This window comes from Martes martes (genome assembly GCF_963455335.1).
Source record: "Martes martes genome assembly, chromosome: 6".
In the NCBI taxonomy this organism is placed as follows: domain Eukaryota; kingdom Metazoa; phylum Chordata; class Mammalia; order Carnivora; family Mustelidae; genus Martes; species Martes martes.
Window position 1 is genome coordinate 83,451,181 of NC_137893.1, and position 18,892 is coordinate 83,470,072.

The following is an 18,892-nucleotide window of genomic DNA, read 5'->3' on the forward strand; positions in this document are numbered from 1 at the left end:
GAGACTATTCAAGTTCTGATCTTTGGGTAGACTTGGCCTCTTTTTAATATTTAGTCTTCCATCCTGGATCATGGTATGATATGTTTATTTATTCAGGTCTTATTTTATGTCCTCCAGTCAAATACTACAGTTTACCTTTCTTGTGAAACTCACTGCTAGTTATGAATGAGGCCTTCTTCCATTTCAGTTTTGCAGTGAGACGAAGAGGTAATTGATGTTCATGTGTCTAGGTGTGTTTACCTTACATCCTGCCACTTTATTCAGTCCTCTTTGTAGTACTCTAGTCTCTCTTTTTCTTTCCCAATTTTTCCTTCCCAGGGTTTTCTTCCTCTGCCTCTTTTTCAGGGCACCTCTACTTGGAAATCCCAGGAGTGTCTAAAGCTCCAAATAAAACTGAAATTCAGTAAGTCACAGCTAAAATGATCTCTCTGTGCCCTTAGGTTCAGAACTGCTCACTGCTAGCCCCTAGCCCTTAAAGCACGTTTGTATGTGTTAAGAGAAGATACCCCTTTCTCTGGACACTTGACTCTTATCTCCTGGAGAAATTGCCATAATTAACTGATTCAGTTGGAATAGGATTCATGCCTGTAAGAACATGTCATGGTGAATCTGCAGGTCCCCAGTGTCTCCCGCACCCGGGCCCCCTTAGGCAAGGCGTGCTCGAGCAATCTCAGCGCACAGCATTCTTTAGGTCTGTAGATTGTGCTGTCACTGCTTCAGTTTACCTCTCATTATATGTCACCTCTCATCACAGTACAACCTCCGCCCCCCCCCCCAAAAAGGACAAAAACAAAGTACAATCCAATCTTCCTCTTCCCAGCCTCTCTCTTCTCAGACCCTCTAGTTACAGCGCAGAATAACCTTCCTAAAGCATTGGAAACCCCTACCCAAAGGCCTTTGCTGGTTCCTTGTTTTGGTCAGAGTCAAAAGTACTTCACTCCCTGGAGGCCCTCATCATAGCCATGCTGCTTTTCCTTTCTGCCGCCACCCGGTCTGTGGTCTTCCCACCACACTCTGGTGCCTTGGTCACTGCTGTCGCCCTTCACTCTCTGCTTGCTCATCTGTAAAGGGAGAAGAGCAGCGCCTCCTCAATAATTTTATGGTAAAAAGTAAACGATAGAGCACGTAAACATGACCAGCATGGGGCCTAGCATTTAACACGTCAATGTCCTTTCTCTTCCTTCCTTAGAACTCCCTCACAAGGACTTTGGAAACTGAAATGCTATGTAACATGTTATGATTACTTATGCCTCATTGTATGTCTGTTACCCAAAGTGCTTGTATTTGGGCAAGAATTCATTGTATTTGACCTGTAATTAGGAACATTTGAAAATATTCCAGAAGAGGGGCACCTGGGTGGCTCAGTTGGCAAGGTGTCCGACTCTCAATTTCGGCTCAGGCCATGGTCTCAGGGTCATGAGATTAAGCACATGAGAATATGTGCTGGGCATGGAGCCTTCTATCCCTCTCCCTCTGCCCCTGTCCCCCACTCATGATCTCTCTCTCTCTCTCCTCCTCTCTCTCTTCCTCCCTCTCAAAATAAAAAAAGAAGGAAAGAAAATATCCCAGAAGAAAAAAAGTCTAGGGGCACCTCGGTGGCTCAGTGGGTTAAAGCCTCTGCCTTCAGCTCAGGTCATGATCTCAGGGTACTGGGATCGAGCCCCGCATCAGGCTCTCTGCTCAGCAGGGAACCTGCTTTCCTTCCTCTCTCTCTGCCTGCCTCTCTGCCTACCTGTGATCTCTGTCTGTCAAATAAATAAATAAAATCTTAAAAAAAAAAAAGTCTTAACTTTGTAGCTTCAGTGTGCCCCCTGAAACAGGTCCCATAGGAAGGTTCCTGGCTGTGCCTGGAGGCTCCTGGCAGGAGAAGGATGCAGCACAGGGTCCCCTAGCTGTCAGTCTGTCCACAACTGAGGCACATGAGGGGAGGTGCCAGCCACCTCAAGGAAACACAGGTTCTCTCTGCAAGAGATGGAGGGGGTTTGGAGGGTACTCGGGAAACAAGCTGAGAACAAACACAGTCCTTCCCTGGTGGGGATTTCCTCCACCCCACTACTGTTGCCTTCAGAAAACAGGGAAAAAGCACTTGCTGTCGACTGTAGCAAGTGTTTTGTGGTTAGGAGTCAGTTTCCAAGTGTGTTTATTGGTTCAGAGAATTGACTTCATTTCAGCCACATTTGGCTGTCTGTTTGTCTTTTGTTCTAAGCTTTCTCCCGATTTGGTTTCCATTGGGTTTGAATCCGAAACCATCTGTGAAAATTTTGGATCCAAAATAGAGTTTATCATAAGCACATATCTCAGAGAACACAGATGAAACCCAGAGTGGAACAGAAAGCAAACAAGAAATAATGCAATAACATTAGAAACAGAATAGTGTCAGAGGGAAGGAACAGAAGGAAACTGAGAAGGGCTGCATAGAGAGAGGGAACCAACCTTTCAGCAGAGGACCAGCCAGAGAAAGGGGTCTGAGCTGGGGCAGAGTACTGCCTTTTTTTTTTTTTTTTTTTAAGATTTATTTGAGAAAGAACCTGAGAAGGGATGTGGGGAGCAGGAGCAGAGTGAGAGAGACAGACTCCCCGCTGAGCACAGAGCCTGTCTCAGCCTGATCCCACAACCCCCAGATCATGATCTGAGCTGAAACCAAGAGTCCCACGCTTAACCAGCTGTGTATCCAGGTGCCCCACAGAGAACTGTTTTAATGGGCACATACAATTTACTTTGTACCAGAGATTGGCCCATGAGAAGTCTTATTTCCTCTCCATCGCTTCTGTCTGCCTTCTTTTCTCACTCTTCTTTCCCAGAGTCATCCTGACCTCCACTTGGAGAAGACATGCAGTGGGGCACATCACTGATGGTGGGACCACCTTTCCTGCCTCCCCAAGTGCTGTAGACTTTCAGACGTTTGGGTCACTGGTTAGAAAATGGGAGAGCTCTGTCTCCAGCCCCACATCACTGATTATCTTCTCCAAATGGTTGACATTGTTGATTTGACTTAGGAGATACATGTACATATTAAAAATTATTTTCCATGAGGTGTAGAAGAATATAGAGAGGAACATTCCTCTCCTGCCCACCCCTATCCCCTGTGCCCTCTATTCCCACCCCAGAGGCTATTTATTCCATATGTACCTTCTCAGAGGTCATTCTTAGCTTTTGAAAATCATTACATCTTTGCTTTTTCCTTTTGTTGCTGAGGCTGAGGATTTACCTGCTGTGTTCTTTCTGTATCTGCCTTCTCCGTATCCCTTCCTCGCACAGACTTTGACCCTTGGTGGACAAACAGCTGTGAGCAGAATGAGTCAGACCCCATCCCTGCCAACTGCACTGGCTGTGCCAAGAAATTACCCCTCAAGGTAATGCTCCTGGAAGATACCCCGAAGAAATTTGAGAGACTCCATCCTCTGGTGATCAAGGTGAGCAAGAAGCCTGATTCTCCCACGGCTAGGCTATTTATTTAATGGCTAGCAAGCATCAAGCTCTGTGACATTCCTGAGAAGGAATCCCGTGTTTTGTTTTGTTTTGTTTTTGTGCCGCTTTTGTTTTCTGCCTTGCCAAGACCGGACAGCTCTTGTTGTCCAAGGAGCTTCAGCATTTTCTGTGCCAGTACCCTGAGGTCACGGAAGGCTTCAGCGAAGGGATTTTCACCAAGTGGTGGCGCTGCTTTCCCGACCGGTGGTTCCCGTTTCCTTATCCATGGTGAGTGTGGGAAAGGGCACTTGGCCTGCATGTGGTAGGAAGGGGGCAGAGCAGATGTCCAAGCAGTACTGGCTACCGAGACCCTTCCTAGCCTCGCACTGGGTGAGCACTCTTCAAGTCAGATGAAAGCATGCTGATTTCTTTCTTTTTTTTTTTTTTTTTAAGATTTTATTTATTTATTTGACAGAGATCACAAGCAGGCAGAGAAGTAGGCAGAGAAGCAGGCAGAGAGAGAGGAGGAAGCAGGCTCCCCGCTGAGCAGAGAGCCCGATGCGGGGCTCGATCCCAGGACACTGAGATCATGACCTGAGCCGAAGGCAGAGGCTTTAACCCACTGAGCCACCCAGGCGCCCCATGCTGATTTATTTCTGAAGACATGTTTAGCATTTGTGTTTATGCAGACTGCTTCCTGAGTGTTGAGGGCTAGAGAGAAAGCATGAAGAACAGAAGGCCAACTTCATTTCCTGGCACTTGTTTGTGCCAGGCTGTGTGCCTTAGTGCTTAGCGTCTGGTGCTCACTGGTGATGCTCATAATAGCTCTGAAAGTAGGCACTATCATGGTCATTTTTCAGATCAGAAACGGGATCAGAGAGGTTAAGAACCTTGCTTAAGGTCACCCGGCCAGGCTCGAAACCCAGATCTGTCTCCCTCTTCCTTCCTGTGTCCTATAGAAGACACGGTCAGGGCACCTGGGTGGTGCATCAGTTAAGCGTCCAACCCTGGATACCGGCTCAGGTCATGATCTCCGGGTCTTGAGACTGAGCCTCCCATCAGGCTCCGTGCTCATCAGGGAGTCTTCTTCTCTCCCTCTGCCCCTCCCCCTGCTCACACTCACGCTTCCTTAAAAAAAAAAAGTGAAATCTAAAAAAAGAAAACATGGTCCATTTCTTGGGGTGAGGGTTGCTCTCTAGAAAAAAAGAAGGAAAGCCAGTTTCCATCTAGAACCATTCCAGAAGAGAATTAAAATTGCTTTTTTTTTGGTCTTTTTGTTAGATAATTTCTCAGTGCTTTGGTCTTTTTAAAAATTTGCCATTTATTTGCCTGATTGAATACTCTGGTTTAACTAGTCAGCTTCCCACTGCATGCCATACCACCTTAGAAGAAAGTTCGTGATTTTTGCCGCCTCCTCCTCCCTTCTGTTCTCCTGCCTGGCCTGCTGTTAGTTACTTCAGTCTCTTTTCCAAGATAGAATGAATGGACCGTTTCTTTTCTTCCTCTATATGTTGTTTTAGCTGGATTTCATAAATACCCCACCCACATGTACAAATTGCGACTGGGAGTTACATGTGTACGAGTGCATGTCACAATTAATTGATTTGGCATGACTGTTCTTCATGAACCTAATACTTAAGATATTGTCCTGATACTTTTCCGTGTTTACCCACCGCCCACAGTTTTCCCACCCTTGCTTAGCTCTCTCTTAGTCATGGAGATAGAGGCTGGCTTGCCCAGCTAAATTACTTTTGTCTCTTTCAAACTTTTACAGGAGAAGACCTCTAAACAGAGCACGCATTTTACATGAGCTTTTTCCTGTTTTCACCTACCTGCCATTTCCAAAAGATGCCTCCTTAAAAAAGTGCTTCCTTCTTCAACCGGAACCTATCGTAGGTAGTAAGGTAGGACGCTTTGAGAGGATTTGGGTGTAGAGTTTTCCTCTTTTGGCACCTGGGCTGATGTCATAATCCCTTGCTTCCCTGCATGTCAACTCAGAAGGTGAATTGAAGGGACACCCACATAATCTAAAGTTCTCTCCATCTGTTGCTAGCCAGGAGATCTGCAGTGGCCCACCCTTCCACGAAGATGTGCTTACAGAAAGTCTCCTTACCTTGCAAATCTGTTTCCTGCCCTCGACACCTGAGGTCAATCTACTTTTCTACATTAGGAAATAAAATCCTGAAATTTAAAGGGACCCAAGCATGCAGTTAGTTTGACTTCCCTACCTCAAAGTAGACAGCAGCAAAGCTGTAAGCAGTTCAACTTACTCATTTTGTGGATGGGGCCACTGAGCCCCAGAGAGAGTGAATGATTTGCCCAAGGACACAGCAAGTTAATAGGAGGGCTCTACCCACCCACCCCCCATTCCCAGGTTAGCTTTCCCCAGAAATAAACAAATGAGAATCTTCAGGTGGAGAACCCTTAAAAGCAAAAAGCTTGAGAAGTTTAGGGATGAAAGGGTTGCCAGTTGTGCCCAAGGCAGGCAGACCAGTTTGGGTAGCAACACTTCTTACTCAGTCCATGGCCAAGTACCCAGAGCCCACATTACCCTCTGGGGCCGGCTGTTTTGTGTTATTTGTTTACTTTTTTCTGAATTGCTCTTTTGTTGAATCTCATTCCTGAGGAAGGTTTTTGAGTTTAGATTGGTTTGGAAGAATTAATAGGATGAAATTTCCCAAACTGTGACCCCTATCAACTCTGGGTTATGTTTTCAACCTCCCAGTACTATTGTTTGGCTCCAAATTTGCTGAATCGTGGTAAAGGAATTTCAAAGCCTATAAAAACAATCATTTTGTCTAGAAGTAAGAACTTCTGTCTGCCAGCATTAGGGTGGAGGTGCTGGGCTCTTGCCTCAGATTTTAAAGATTATTCTGCTGTCCCCGGCTAGAACTCAGGGCCCTAGTATGATTTCATCTTCAGTTATGATACAATTCTGGGCGAGAGCTTTTATCTTTATCTTGGTTTTCCCACTTGAATCTGAAGTTAATTTCACCAGTCTTCTTAACAAGAACACAGAGGATCCCAGCCAGAAGGTAAATACTAAGTTACTCAGACGCCTATCAGAGTCATCGTGTGGTTCCCAAGCATGTTTTGGGAAGGGGAGTGGTCCAAAGAGGCAGAAATCCTGAGAGTCTGGTTTCTTAGAGCATCTGCTCCCCGCCCTGGCCCAGGCTCTCCTTTCTGTACAGCCTCGTTACTCCACCCTGTTGTCCACATCCCTGGGCCCTGGAGCCCGGTAAAGTCATATGTCTGTGGAGGCAGTCTTGGATAGAAATTGGGCAGTGAAGATCCGATTATAAGAGGCACTGGAGGAAAGAGGTGAGAGCCTGGCTTTCCAGGCCCACTTCACCCAGTCCACAGTGTCACCTGGGGCCTGGCCCGATTCATCCCGTTGTCTGTTTCTTCCCATCCTGGGGGTAGAGGCACATGGTCCTGCCCCTTCTCAGGCCTGTATGAAAAAGAGCTACATCCACTGGGTCTTGGTGTCCTAGGATTTCTTCAAGACTGCAGGTGTCTGGGCCTCTGCCAGTCAGTCGTAAGCCACTCGTCCTCCTTAGTCCTCCTCCTGTCACGACACTGGCAATTGAATGGCTCTGGTGTTGCCATGGAAACAGCATTTTGGCCAGGGCCTGTGGGTGCAACAGAGAGACCAGGGCTGGGGATAGGAGAAGATAGGGCCCAAACCAAAGCTCTGGAGGGGCCCAGTGCTGAAGAGAAAACCAGGATGTGGCCAGGAGAGTCAGACTTCAGATCCTTGTTTTCTGTGGGCACAGAAAGCCTTTTGCTGGAGGGCATAGGGAAGGGAGGCCCTAGGGGTTTTCTCTCACCATCTAGGTAGGAAGAAAAGCCTGAGCAAGACCAGCCTGACCTCTCCCTTTGTCTCTACTCCTTGCCCACATCAATACCAGGGTTCACAGCCAGACCTGGCCCACAGCCTGCTGGTGGCAGTAGTCTGCCCTCCCAAGTGAATCGTTCCTATGGGGGCGCGGAGCCTGGCTGCCTTCTGAGGGTCTGAAATCTAAGGCCATTCTTACTGCCATTAATTTTTCATCAGTAGTGTGATATATCTGCTCACCCAGGTCTTGCCCAAGAGTGTAAACTTGAACTTCTTGCTGCTCAGTTCTCCTCCAGACCCTGGCAGTAAGAAGTACTATTCCATGGAACATTGCCCAAAGGAAAGGCAGGCCATCTCTTTCTCTGAAAAGTCTGGATCCAACCCTCAGAAGGTCGTGTACTTTGACCACTATGTGCTGGCCTCTCCTAGACTTGTTAAATCATACATAGATGGTTTACCTTCTACCTGCTTTGGAGCTGTGGCTAGAAATAGCCATGAATTATGAAACTCATGCTAGATCTGCATTGCAGCTGGTGCTAAGGATGTCTCTTTAGCAGAACCCGCAGAAGAGATCTCAGTGCCAGGAGATAGGGACACTGAGTCCCTGGTCTCAATACCAGGAGACGCCAGGTTTAGGAGAAACTAGTTTGTTTTCATCCTTCGGACATAATTGTGAATGGTGTCATTGGTTCTCTTTTGCTTTTTGCTCAGGCTGCTAGAAAAGTCAGAGTCATATATATATATAGAGAGAGAGAGAGAGAGTGTTGTATGTTAGTGTCCTGTGCCACTGGTTTTAATTTGTTTCCTTTTCCTTCTCCTGTGTTTTTTTTTTCTTTTTTTTCTTCCCTCCAGATGTATAGGATGCATGACCTGTTCATCGTTGGCAGTGGTGAGGCCATGTTGCAGCTCATTCCTCCCGCCCAGTGCCGAAGACACTGCCAGTCGGTAGCAATGCCCCTAGAGCCGGGGGATATTGGTAGGTGCCCCCGCCCCGGGTGGGGCAAGGTCAGTCACAGGATCTTTGTAGTTCTTAACTCAAGAACTATCTTGAGAATTGACACAAAGTTTCAGTTAGGTAGAGTCAAAACTAGCCTTCTTTTATGGACAGAGTCAATATTTATGCTTTAGGTGGAACACTAGGCTAAGGAAGGAACGTAGCACAGAGAAATGCCTCCTTGTATATACGTTTAGAATGCATGATGTGTCTGTCAGTCTTAGAAGTTTCCAGTTAGAAGGCATTATAGAAAATACTGAGAGCAATCCTTTATTTTTCAGATGAGGAGCTTGAGACCCAGAAAGGAGAGGTGACCATCCCAGGTTCCCATCAGCTAAGCAAAGCATTGAGCTTTATGTGTTTTCTGCAACAGAGTCAGGCCAGGGGGAGGTACAATTCTAAATTTGAGGAAACCCTTTCTGTGCCCGTTTTGCTCATAAAACAACACAAGCAGTGTGCAAGGGCAACAGCCCCGTGGGGGAGTATTACCTTCCCTGTGGCTCCCACAGCCAGGGCCCCCCTTCACAGTCATGACTCATCCTTGGCTCCATGATTTCCCAACTGTGGCCTGTTCTGTGCATTATTTTCTAAAAACCTGTTCCAAGAAAACAGGTCTTAATCAACTGCTGTCTATAGCAATCAGTTTGACGGTAGAGTTTTCTTGGCCGAAGCAAATACCAAGTGTCATAATTGCCCTCTCTGTTCCTCCTGCCTCACGAAGCCTAGGGGAAGCTTAGCACCCATGACAGAGCCCAGGCTGGTTTTCCCAACTGATTCCTTTTCATTTTACCTCCACAGAGGACCCCGGTCCCTACTTCCCCTCATTTGGAAGTAGGGTTCAGACTGCAAACTATGACAAGCTTTAATCCACGTTACGTAACTTGTTTCAGTTTAGAAATGAAAATAATGTGCAAATTAAGCATTAACTGATAATGGAGCACAGCTGGCCTGGCCTTTGGGAATTACTGCAAAAAAGAGGATTTCTGTGTAGAAATTGTTCTGAAGCTATTTTCCTGCAGTGGAGTGACCCTTCCGTGAGGCAGGACTATTGCACAAGTCTGTGTGGCATTTGGGGTTGAGTGATGCTTGAAAAAGCTTCTGTCTTCTGTTCCACAGAAGTCTGACAGTTCAGACAACTACAGAAATACCTCAGTTATCCAAAGTTTAGGATTCTGGAGCCCACAGACATCTAGAATGCCAATTATAGAATTAAGGGGAGTAAATGGGGGACAGGCAGTGACCAAAGAAGCTTTGAGCATCAAAGCCTGGTGGGAGTAGTGCAGAAAAGCCTCAGATCTAGAGTGGGATCACCTGTCGTGCTCTGACTGGCTGGTTTGCTGACCAGAAGGAAAGGAGGCCTATGGATAGCAGTGTCCATGAAAGGCCAGCCACAGGACAGCAACGTGGGGAAGGGATGGGGGCTTGACTAGAACCAAAGGAAGAGGGCAGGCCTGGGAGAAGAATGGGGTGGTGGGGGTTGGGGAGGACAGAGGGCTTCTGGAGCAGTGGCAGAAACAGAAGCCATGGCTGCAGCTGCCACAGTTAAAGACAAGGACAAGAGGGCCTCCTGGGTGGCTCAGTCGGTTAAGCGTCTGCCTTCGGCTCAGGTCATGATCCCAGGGTCCTGAGGTTGAGTCCTACATCAGGCTCCCTGCTCAGCAGAGAGTCTGCTTCTCCCTCTCCCTCTGCCCCTCCCCCTGCTTGTGTGCGGTCTCTCTCTCTCAATAAGTAAAGTCTTTATAAAAATACATAAATAAAGACAAGGACAGAAAAGCAGAACCTGACAGCAAAGGGGAATAATTCAGTGCTGCTTGTAGGATGGGGGCATCTCCAGCACCTTGGGGACCCTTAAGAATCACACTGGTTTTCTGGTTTTTGACAAAATAAGCATTGTCTTCTGAAGGCCAAGGGGAAGGGGACAGGGACACATGTCACCAGAAAACCTGTGCTGAGAAGCATTTTCAAGAACGATGTAAGGGGTCAGGCCTCAGAGGCTGACACTGGTGAGCCCGCACATGTGCTGTGATTGAGGAGTCACTGCCCATGGTGACCTTTCTTGAGTCACCAAGTAGAGGTTAAATTCTGTTCAGTGCTTTCAATTTAAAGATAGGTAAGGTACGTCATACTCTAGAGACTTTTCCTTCGGGAGATTATTGAAATGTTCAAGTTTTTAAAGCTTTTAAGTTTACAGCACATCAGTGTTTCCTGAAGAGTTCTTCAGATCACTCATGACCTCGGAGTGGGAGCACGAACCCCTTAGAAAGGCTCTTGGCAAGTAGGGCTCTTGGGTCCTTTAATTTTGGGAACCACCTGTCTTGTCATTACATAGTACACATTAGTGTGCCAAAGGTTCCAGAAGCCTTGGTGGAACCTAGTGTTTCTCAGACTGACTTGACCATGGAACCCATTTCCCTTGGACTATCTTTCAGGCTGATGCTGTTTGCAGAACATGATTTAGGACATGCTGGTTTGAGCTAATCTGGATGTTCTATCATAAGATAGTGTTAGAGATCACATCAGGAAAAATTGGACTGGGGGGGGTCCTGCTCCCCCTCGGAACTCATCCTGTGTTCTTGCTGATAAAGATGACATGGGCTTGAGAATTGATGCCCAGCTCCAACCTCATCTGGAACATCCTGCCCTTTTAAACCTGTTGAATTGAGTCCTCGTTCCCCCAGCAAGTGGTGGCAAGGAGGCACTTTGGTTCACAGTGACTCCTGCCGGATGTCAGTTTACACAGAGGCCCAAACACTGGGGTGTTACTCGAGGCAGACCTGCCTTGCTCCTGCCCACAGGTGTGCCTGGTCCCTGACATTTACCTGCTGTCCTGTTGCTCTTTCCCTTCAAGGCTATGCCGGTGCCACCCACTGGAAGGTCTACGTGATAGCCAGAGGGGTCCAGCCTTTGGTCATCTGTGATGGAACCACCCTCTCGGAACTATAGGAAAGAAGAACTGTACAGAGGAACAACTTCGAGAGCTGAAGATCAGATTGAAAGGGGAGAAATAAAAACGATGAAACCACTTTCCAAGGTCACTTAGTTACCTGCCCTGTGCATGTGTGTATGAGCCAGCCATATGCTGGAGGCCATGGCCAGAGCCTGGCCCTCCCAACTCTTCCAGCCTAATTGCTTGGCCAGGACTTTGCCAGTACCTACCTGTGAGGGATTGGGCTCTTCCATCTTCCACACCTTTTGGAACCACAGCCTCGAGGCTGCCCCTCAAGCAGGAAACAGGATTGGTGCCTTCCCTTACTCGCGTGGCATGATCCCTTCTGCTGGCTCCGTGGCCACAGAGAGGGCAGCCAGCAGGTCCAGACTTCAGAGCCATCCCTCACCAGGTGGTCCTGCTTGTCCTGTCTTCCTGGCCACACCGCCCTGTACTTCTGTTGAAAGCCATGGTTGATTAAAGAAGTCATTGCAGTTTCCCCAGCAGCACAGAATCTAGAACCCGTGAAACAGGATTAAGTAATCTCATTGCACTCAAGGAAAGCACCGCTTTCGCAGTGTCCGTGACTCTTGGAGTCTCAGTGATGCCAGGTTGGAGTGTGATTATAATTGAAATGGTAATTCCTAAGGTAATACTTGCCTCCATTTGATCAAGTTCTTAGGCCTACCCCCACCCCAACCCTTCTCGCTTGGCTCGCAGAAGCTGGACTCCCCGTCCTCCCTCACTGGCACATCCAGAGCCCTGGACTGCTGAGGCGGCACAGTTTCTGTCAGCTGGAATGGTTTACCAAGTGTCTTCAGAGGGGATGAGTTAGAGTCCTGGCCTGGGGAGAGGGTGCCTCCCCGGGTTTGATCTTTAGGGTCCAGCTTTCTGCAGGGAAGATGTTTTACAGATGTGTCAAGCTGATGTTGTAATGTGGTTGGGGAAGGAACTCCGGACCCAACGTGTTTGCCAGCTGGGTGTGCGACTGTGGGATCCTCTGTCTTGAAATGATTTCTCTCTTTCTCCTGGGAAACAAGGTGAGGTATTTTTATCGTTTGTAAAAATATAAAGCTATGTTCTTTCAGTTGGGTGATTCCCTATGCTCATTGTTTTCTCCAAGTGCTTTTAATATATATTAATCAAATGGTGTAAATAAGGGCATACTTTTCTTCCTCTTTTTTCCCCCCTTTATTCCTTTATTGATGCTGCTATTTTGATACCCGGCCTGTAGTCACGCTGTTGCCAAGCTGAAGAAAAAAGCCTGACTGTGGCCCTTGGTTCTGAATCGCAGAAATCAGATGAGTACAGGGTCCATGGCAGAGTGGACCAGAGGCAGACAGTGGTGAGAGAAGGGGGTGTGACTCCTTACAGGGTCCTTCCTCTGCATCCTTGGAGGTGGCCTTGGACCTTATCCCTGGGCTCTCTCTTAGCACATCTCCTGAGCAGCGTTGGGGATCAACAAGGCACTGAAAGGCTTGTTTGTGGGCCTGTAAAGGACAAGAATGGTTCACAGAGCTCAGGGTGGAACTAATTGGCCTCTATGGACTTGAGTGAAATTAGGATAAATGGTACCTGAGGGAATTTTTCCTTAAGTCTGTGCCTTGTGTGGGTTAATACAGGCAAAACAAAATTTTTTGTAGATATAAAAGTCATGCTGCTAAGCAGTTATGATTTAAGAGGTTTTATTTCAGAGGGATCATCTTGAGGCCAGCTTTGTGCAAGCTTTTAGGGCCTTTGCAGTGTCCTTATCCCTGCTGCGCATGGAGAAGAATTTTATGTAAACAAGTTCTTCAGAGTTTTCTTCATTTGGGCCCTTTGGATTAACAAAAGAGAGGGTTTCCTAGAAGAAAAAGAAACTTTTGGTGACTGAGATTTCTGTTTTGTCTTTATGAATTACCCTGTGTTCCTTCTCCATTTCACTCCTGCCCTTCATACCTTCAATGTTCATAAAATATCCGCTTCAGCTCAAAACTTTGAAAACAGAAACCCATGCATGTGTTGCTATTCTGATGTCTCTCCTGGAAACTCCCCTAAGCCCCTGAGCTGTCTACAGTTCAACCCAAAAAATGGTGTGGCAACAAAGAAGCAGAGATTTTCGTGCATTTCCTACTCTAAACTTAAAATCTATCCTGTTCAGAGTTGGAGGTCGATTTCTGTTAACGGAGGAATTTTCCGAAGAGAGTTTTCCCCTCTTAATTACTGGATACGTAGAAGTAATTTGCCTTCTTCTCAAGGCAGTTCTGACAAGCAGAATACAGGAATGGCTTCCCTCAGGAATGGCCTAATTGGCAGCCCAAGGCCTTGTGTGAGGGTGCTGCTCACCCAGTTCTCGGCTTTTTGGGGAAGTGGCAGAAGTCCCTCCACATGACCCCGTGTGCAGAGGAGAGTCATCAAGATGAGGTGGAAGGGTGGGGGGCAAGTATACTTGTCCGATATTGGTAACACATTATACCTGTTCAGGCTTATAAAAAGAGGCAGAATTTACCCTCTCCCCACTCTCAATTTTTTTAGGGAAGTGAGGGAGTAAAATAATATGGTTTTGAGCATAGAATCTAGGGGCACCTGGCTAGCTCAGTCAGGGGAGCATGCCACTCTTGATCTCAGGGGTTATAAGTTCGAGACCCATGTTGGGTGAAGAGATTACTTAACAATAAAATCCTAAAAATTAACAAACAGAATCTACGTATTTGGTGAGAAACAAAACAGTTTTAAGAAATGGACAGGTTATGGGCACCTGAGTGGCTTAGTGGGTTGAGCCTCTGCCTTCTGCTCAGGTCATGGTCTCGGGGTCCTGGGATTGAGCCCCGAATTGAGCTCTCTGTTCAGCAGGGAGCCTGCTTCCCCCTCCCTCTCTGCCTACTTGTGATCTCTCTCTCTCTCTCTATCAAATAAATAAATAAAAATCTTTAAAAGAAAAAAAAATGGGCAAGTTTGGGCTCGTTTTCTAAGGATAAGAATAGTAATGTTTGTCCAGTCCATTCTAAGAGGGCCTCAGTCTCTGTGGTCTCCTTTAATCGTTACTCAGTCCTGTCAAGTAGGTGTTAAAGCCTCATTTTTTGGAAAACCTGGGCTTAGAACAGTTACCTGCTGGTCAGTGATAGTTGGTTTTGCAACTCAGTTTCACTGCCTCAGCGCAGCCCAGTGCCCAAGAACCAAGCTGTGGGTTTGGTTGCCTAGGGCACGTCCCCACTGGGTCAAGAGGACCTCGGGGTAGGGTCAGCAAGTCAGGAACTCTTCAGGGTTTGTTTTCAAGATTGTTTTAGACAGAAAGGGAACAGAAGAGGATCTAACCAGATGACTTTTATAAAAATCCTTTCACTTTCTCCCTCCCCATTTGAAAACTTTAGAGTGAGCGTGGCTGGAACACAACTGTGTCCAGCCATTTTCCCATCACACATGTTTCCAGATGTGTGACCAGAAGAGGGACTCTGCCCAGTTCCAGTTGTGGCTCCCTTTAGAGTTTACCTCACTTGTTTTTCAGCTCTCCGTTTTCTCATCCCTTCTTCCCAAACCCAGCATAGGCCTCTATGTAGGAGCAGTTCGTTTTTTAAAAAACTGTCAGTCTCCTTCAGTGCCGGTGATGGCCTCACTCATTTTAATATAGTCTGGGATGAGAGTTTGTTCCTTAACCAGTGGCTTCCATAATGAACATTCAAAAGCCCAAAGCAAATGTTCATTTTTCACCTAATCCTTGCCCGCAGGAGGCGGCCAAGTTGTAGGGGAAAGAGCCAGAGCGCTCTGGTTGCATGGAGAGAAATGATCATGACTTTTTGAGAATCAGTTCTTAATCAGAAGGGTCTTTTAGGCTTTTGAGCTCTCCTAGTGATGGAGGAGAAACTCTCCTGAGCTCACGAGTTCACACTCAATAGCTTTTAGTGGTGACCCATCCCTGACTAAAACTGGTCAAAGGAAAGCAATGCAGAATGTGCTTTAGATGGCATTTCCCCCCTTTTTTATTTTTTTTAATCTTTTTTTTTAAAGATTTTATTTATTTATTTGACAGAGAGATCACAAGTAGTCAGAGAGGCAGGGAGAGAGAGAGGGAAGCAGGCTCCCTGCTGAGCAGAGAGCCCGATGCGGGGCTCAATCCCAGGACCCCGAGACCATGACCTGAGCCAAAGGCAGAGGCTTTAACCCACTGAGCCACCCAGGCGCCCCACCCCCACTTTTTTGAATTTTAAATTTGGGTTAACATACAGTGCAGTATTGGTTTAAGTGGCATTTTAGATTGGCATTCTCTCTGTGTTTGGAGCTACGTATGTTGTGCACAGCACCGATGGCTGTTGGGACCAGGAGGCCAGGAAGGGGCCAGTGCTTATGGGGATAACCCTGTAGCGAATGAAAAATGGGAGGCTCTGGAAATAATGCTCTGTCACCATCAGCATGCGTCTCCCCGGCCTCCCCACCCCCAGCCTCCCGGTACCTTCCCGAAGAAGCAGCTTCTTCCACAAAAGCATCTCCAAGAAGATGGACAGGTGCTCCCCTGTTATGCACTGCACCCAAGTCGGCCCACCCTTGGACGCAGTATGGTTTTATGTGCTGGCCTTGGTGAGAAACTATCCAGCCAGCTTGTCTCTCGTCCAGGTCCCTTAGTGTCTGGTTTCCCTGCCCTGCATAATTTAAGCATTAGAGCTAAGTACATCTGTCATTTTCCTCTCTCCAGAGACTGGGAAATGTCCAGAGCTTTTCAGACAAGTGGAGAGAAGAAATGTTATGTAACTCCTAGTGTAGGCCTGGAACCGTCCAGACATGGTGGGGCTGGGGCTGAGCTGGAGACCATTCCCCCTCCACTTTGTGTGTCTTTCAGTCGGTGTGGATCCAAGCGTGAGCCCCAGCTGCAGACACCTGAGCAGAGAAGGGAAACCAGACTAGAGTCAGACAGAAACTGGGGAGTCAGGCCATCAGGGTGTGCCAAGCTTTATTTACATTTCCTCACAACATCTCTGTGGGGTAGGGGAGGTCACCCTGTGAAGCCACCTTTACTCAAAGATCAGCTGTGTCCCAGCCTCCAAACTCTAGCCCCTCGGGACACTTTTGGCCCTTTCAGGAACAAGCTCTTGCCCACAAGAATTCATGACAGGCTCAGACAGATACAAGGCATTCCCAAGAACCCCTAGTCTCATCATGACCGTCAACTTTGCCCCCAAACTTCTTGTCATAGTGTCCCCCCTCAGAAATGTGCCAGCTGTGATCTCCTCCCTCTCTCTTGCAGAAGGGTCAGTAACAGGTGCCTAGGCTGGGGGAGCAGACTAGAGGGCAGAGCTAAGCCAGCAACCCCTGCTCAGCCTCTTCCCTGCCCAGGGACAGGCCTTGGGATAGCTGCTGTGCATCTTCAGGGAACCAGGGAAGGTCCCGATAGGCAGAGGGAGACTGATACCTGTCCCAACCGTGCATGTGCGCTGTTCTAATATGTGTTTGGTGCAGAATGCTGACGGTAACTTAATGTATTCCAAACTTGTAAAGACTTCTGCCATGTAAAGAATGTATGTAAATTAAAGTTTTATGTAATGAAAGCTCTTACTTTCACAATTAAAAGTGTGTATGTTGGTTGATAAGAACTTTCCTGTACTTGGTGTCATTCTTAAATTTCCAGGTTTCTCTTCCCCCATAACTCAGGAGACATCTAGCCACATCGTACTCATTAGGCAGCCCCGAGGTGCCTTTGGGGGCCTCCCGGTCACCTGTCCCTGATGGCCCCTGTCCTCTCTAACATTCTCTCTCAACTTTCCCAGATTTCTCTTTTCTTCCTATCCCTACACTTTGCCTAGAAATCAAATGAGACCCTGGGTGCCTTTTTCTGTCTCCCAGCCAGCTGCACATGGTCCAGATGCCATCACAGTGTCACCTCTCCTCTGGATATCCTTGGTTCTCGAGGGAGGTCAACCAGGCCCCTGCTGGCCCACGGGAGCCAGCTGCCACTGATCAGGGCCATTCTTGGCACTCAGTTAACCTTACAGTGCAGGTTTGAGTGAAGTCATTTTGTTGTGTTCATATTTTTTGTGTGATTTCTATTTTATCTACATACAAGCTTTATATAAATGCATGACTAGAACTATTTCTTGGGGCTCCTGGGTGACGCAGTCAGTTAAGCGTCCAACTTTTGGCTTCGGCTCAGGTCTGATCCCTGGGTCGTGGGATCAAGCCCCACGTCAGGCTCCATGCTCAGTGCAGAGTCTGCGTGACATCCTCTGTCCTTCGCCCTCTGCCCCTCGCACTCATGCTCTCTCTCTCTTCCTCTCTAAAATAAATAAATCTAAAAAAAATTTTTTTTCTTACATTACATGCTGCTTAATGTCCTTACTTTCCTGCATTGCTTGTTGCGGACTTCTCCCTCACCCCACATTGCTCGTCCCCTTCCTGTGTGTCTTTTCACAGTTTCCTCCATGCTCTCTAATCATCATCAAAATCAAGAATTTTGTCACTGCTTTATCAAAAATCCAATCATATTACAGACACTTCATTTCTTGCTTTGCTTACTCAGTACCTCCTAGAGTTCTCTTTAGTCAGCTGGCATAGCTCTAATCCTTTCTTTTTAATGGTGTGGCTATGCCATCATTTATTCCACAGTTCTCTTATTGAGGCTAAGTCACATCCTGCTCAATGATTATTTGGATTATAAGTCAAGAAGTTTGGAGTTAGTTTTAAAAACAATTGTTTTTAGGGGGCACCTGGGTGGTTCAGTCTTTAAGCGTCTGCCTTCAGCTCGGGTCATGATCCCAGAGTCCTGGGATCAAGTCCTACATCGGGCTCCCTGCTCAGCGGGAAGCCTGCTTCTCCCTCTCCCACTCCCCCTGCTTGTGTTCCCTCTCTCTGTCTCTCTCTGTCAAATAAGTAAATAAAATCTTTTAAAAAAAGAAAAAAAAACTTGTTCTTTTACAAAATGTATATTCATCCTTCTTTGCTCCAGCTAATATATGTTCTTCAAAAATTCAAAACTCCGGGGTGGCTGAGTTTCTCAGGCAGTTAAGCATCTGCCTTCGGCTCAGGTCATGATCCCAAGGTCCAGGGATTGAGTCCCACATTAGGCTCCTTGCTCAGTGGGGAACCTGCTTCTCCCTCTGCATGCAGCTCTCCCTGCTTGTGCTCTCTCTTGCTCGCTCTCTCTGAAAAATCTTTTAAATTTTTTTCAAAAATCATCACATTCCACAGTACTATTCATTTACCTACTTGAAAGCTCGACTTCAAGAAAAAAGTGGGGAGGGCTTGATTGCATGTGGAAAGGTGACCAAGTCACTAGTTTTCAGTCCCCTTCCCTCTCTTTAGCACTTGACACTGACACAGAGAAAACATCTCCTTCCCTTGGCTTCTTTGAGACTCCCTTCCCGAACCTTCTCTTTTCCACTTCTGTCTCCTTTGTAGCATTTTCTTCTGCCAGTCTCCAAAACGCTGGGCTCCCTTACTGGTCCTGCCTTGGACTCCCCTCTCTTCACTCTCCCTGGGAGAGATACTCTCCCTGCAAGATCTCGACTCCATGTTGTCCTCTCCACCCAGGGCCAAGTCCTCTCCAACCTACATGTGCAGCCCACACTTCCTGCCTGAGTCCTAATTTGTACACCTGAGTGTCACCTGAGTGTCACAAGCTCATTCCATTCCTGAAGCGCCCCTACTTCCCTGTGTCCAGAACGACTGAAGCAGCCTCGGAGGGCTCCTGTCTTTTCTCTCAGCCTCTGCTTCTGATCAGGACCAAGGTCTGGAGAGTTCTGCCTCCTGTTGCCTATCCAGC

General features: G+C 47.2%; 1 protein-coding gene across 6 annotated transcripts in view; it reads left to right on the forward strand.

Moving 5' to 3' along the window:
- The window catches only part of LOC308343927 (bombesin receptor-activated protein C6orf89 homolog), a 42,583-nt gene extending 30,330 nt beyond the window's left edge, over positions 1–12,253 (forward strand). For all 6 annotated transcript variants that reach the window (XM_080805164.1, XM_080805165.1, XM_080805167.1 and 3 more), the window contains 5 exons: positions 3,259–3,413; positions 3,557–3,696; positions 5,183–5,312; positions 8,099–8,222; positions 11,089–12,253. In XM_080805164.1, coding sequence (XP_080661290.1) covers positions 3,259–3,413; positions 3,557–3,696; positions 5,183–5,312; positions 8,099–8,222; positions 11,089–11,183 — 644 coding nt within the window. In that variant the 3' untranslated portion in view covers positions 11,184–12,253. The remainder of the gene's footprint in view (positions 1–3,258; positions 3,414–3,556; positions 3,697–5,182; positions 5,313–8,098; positions 8,223–11,088) is intronic.
- The last annotated feature ends 6,639 nt before the right edge of the window (positions 12,254–18,892 follow it).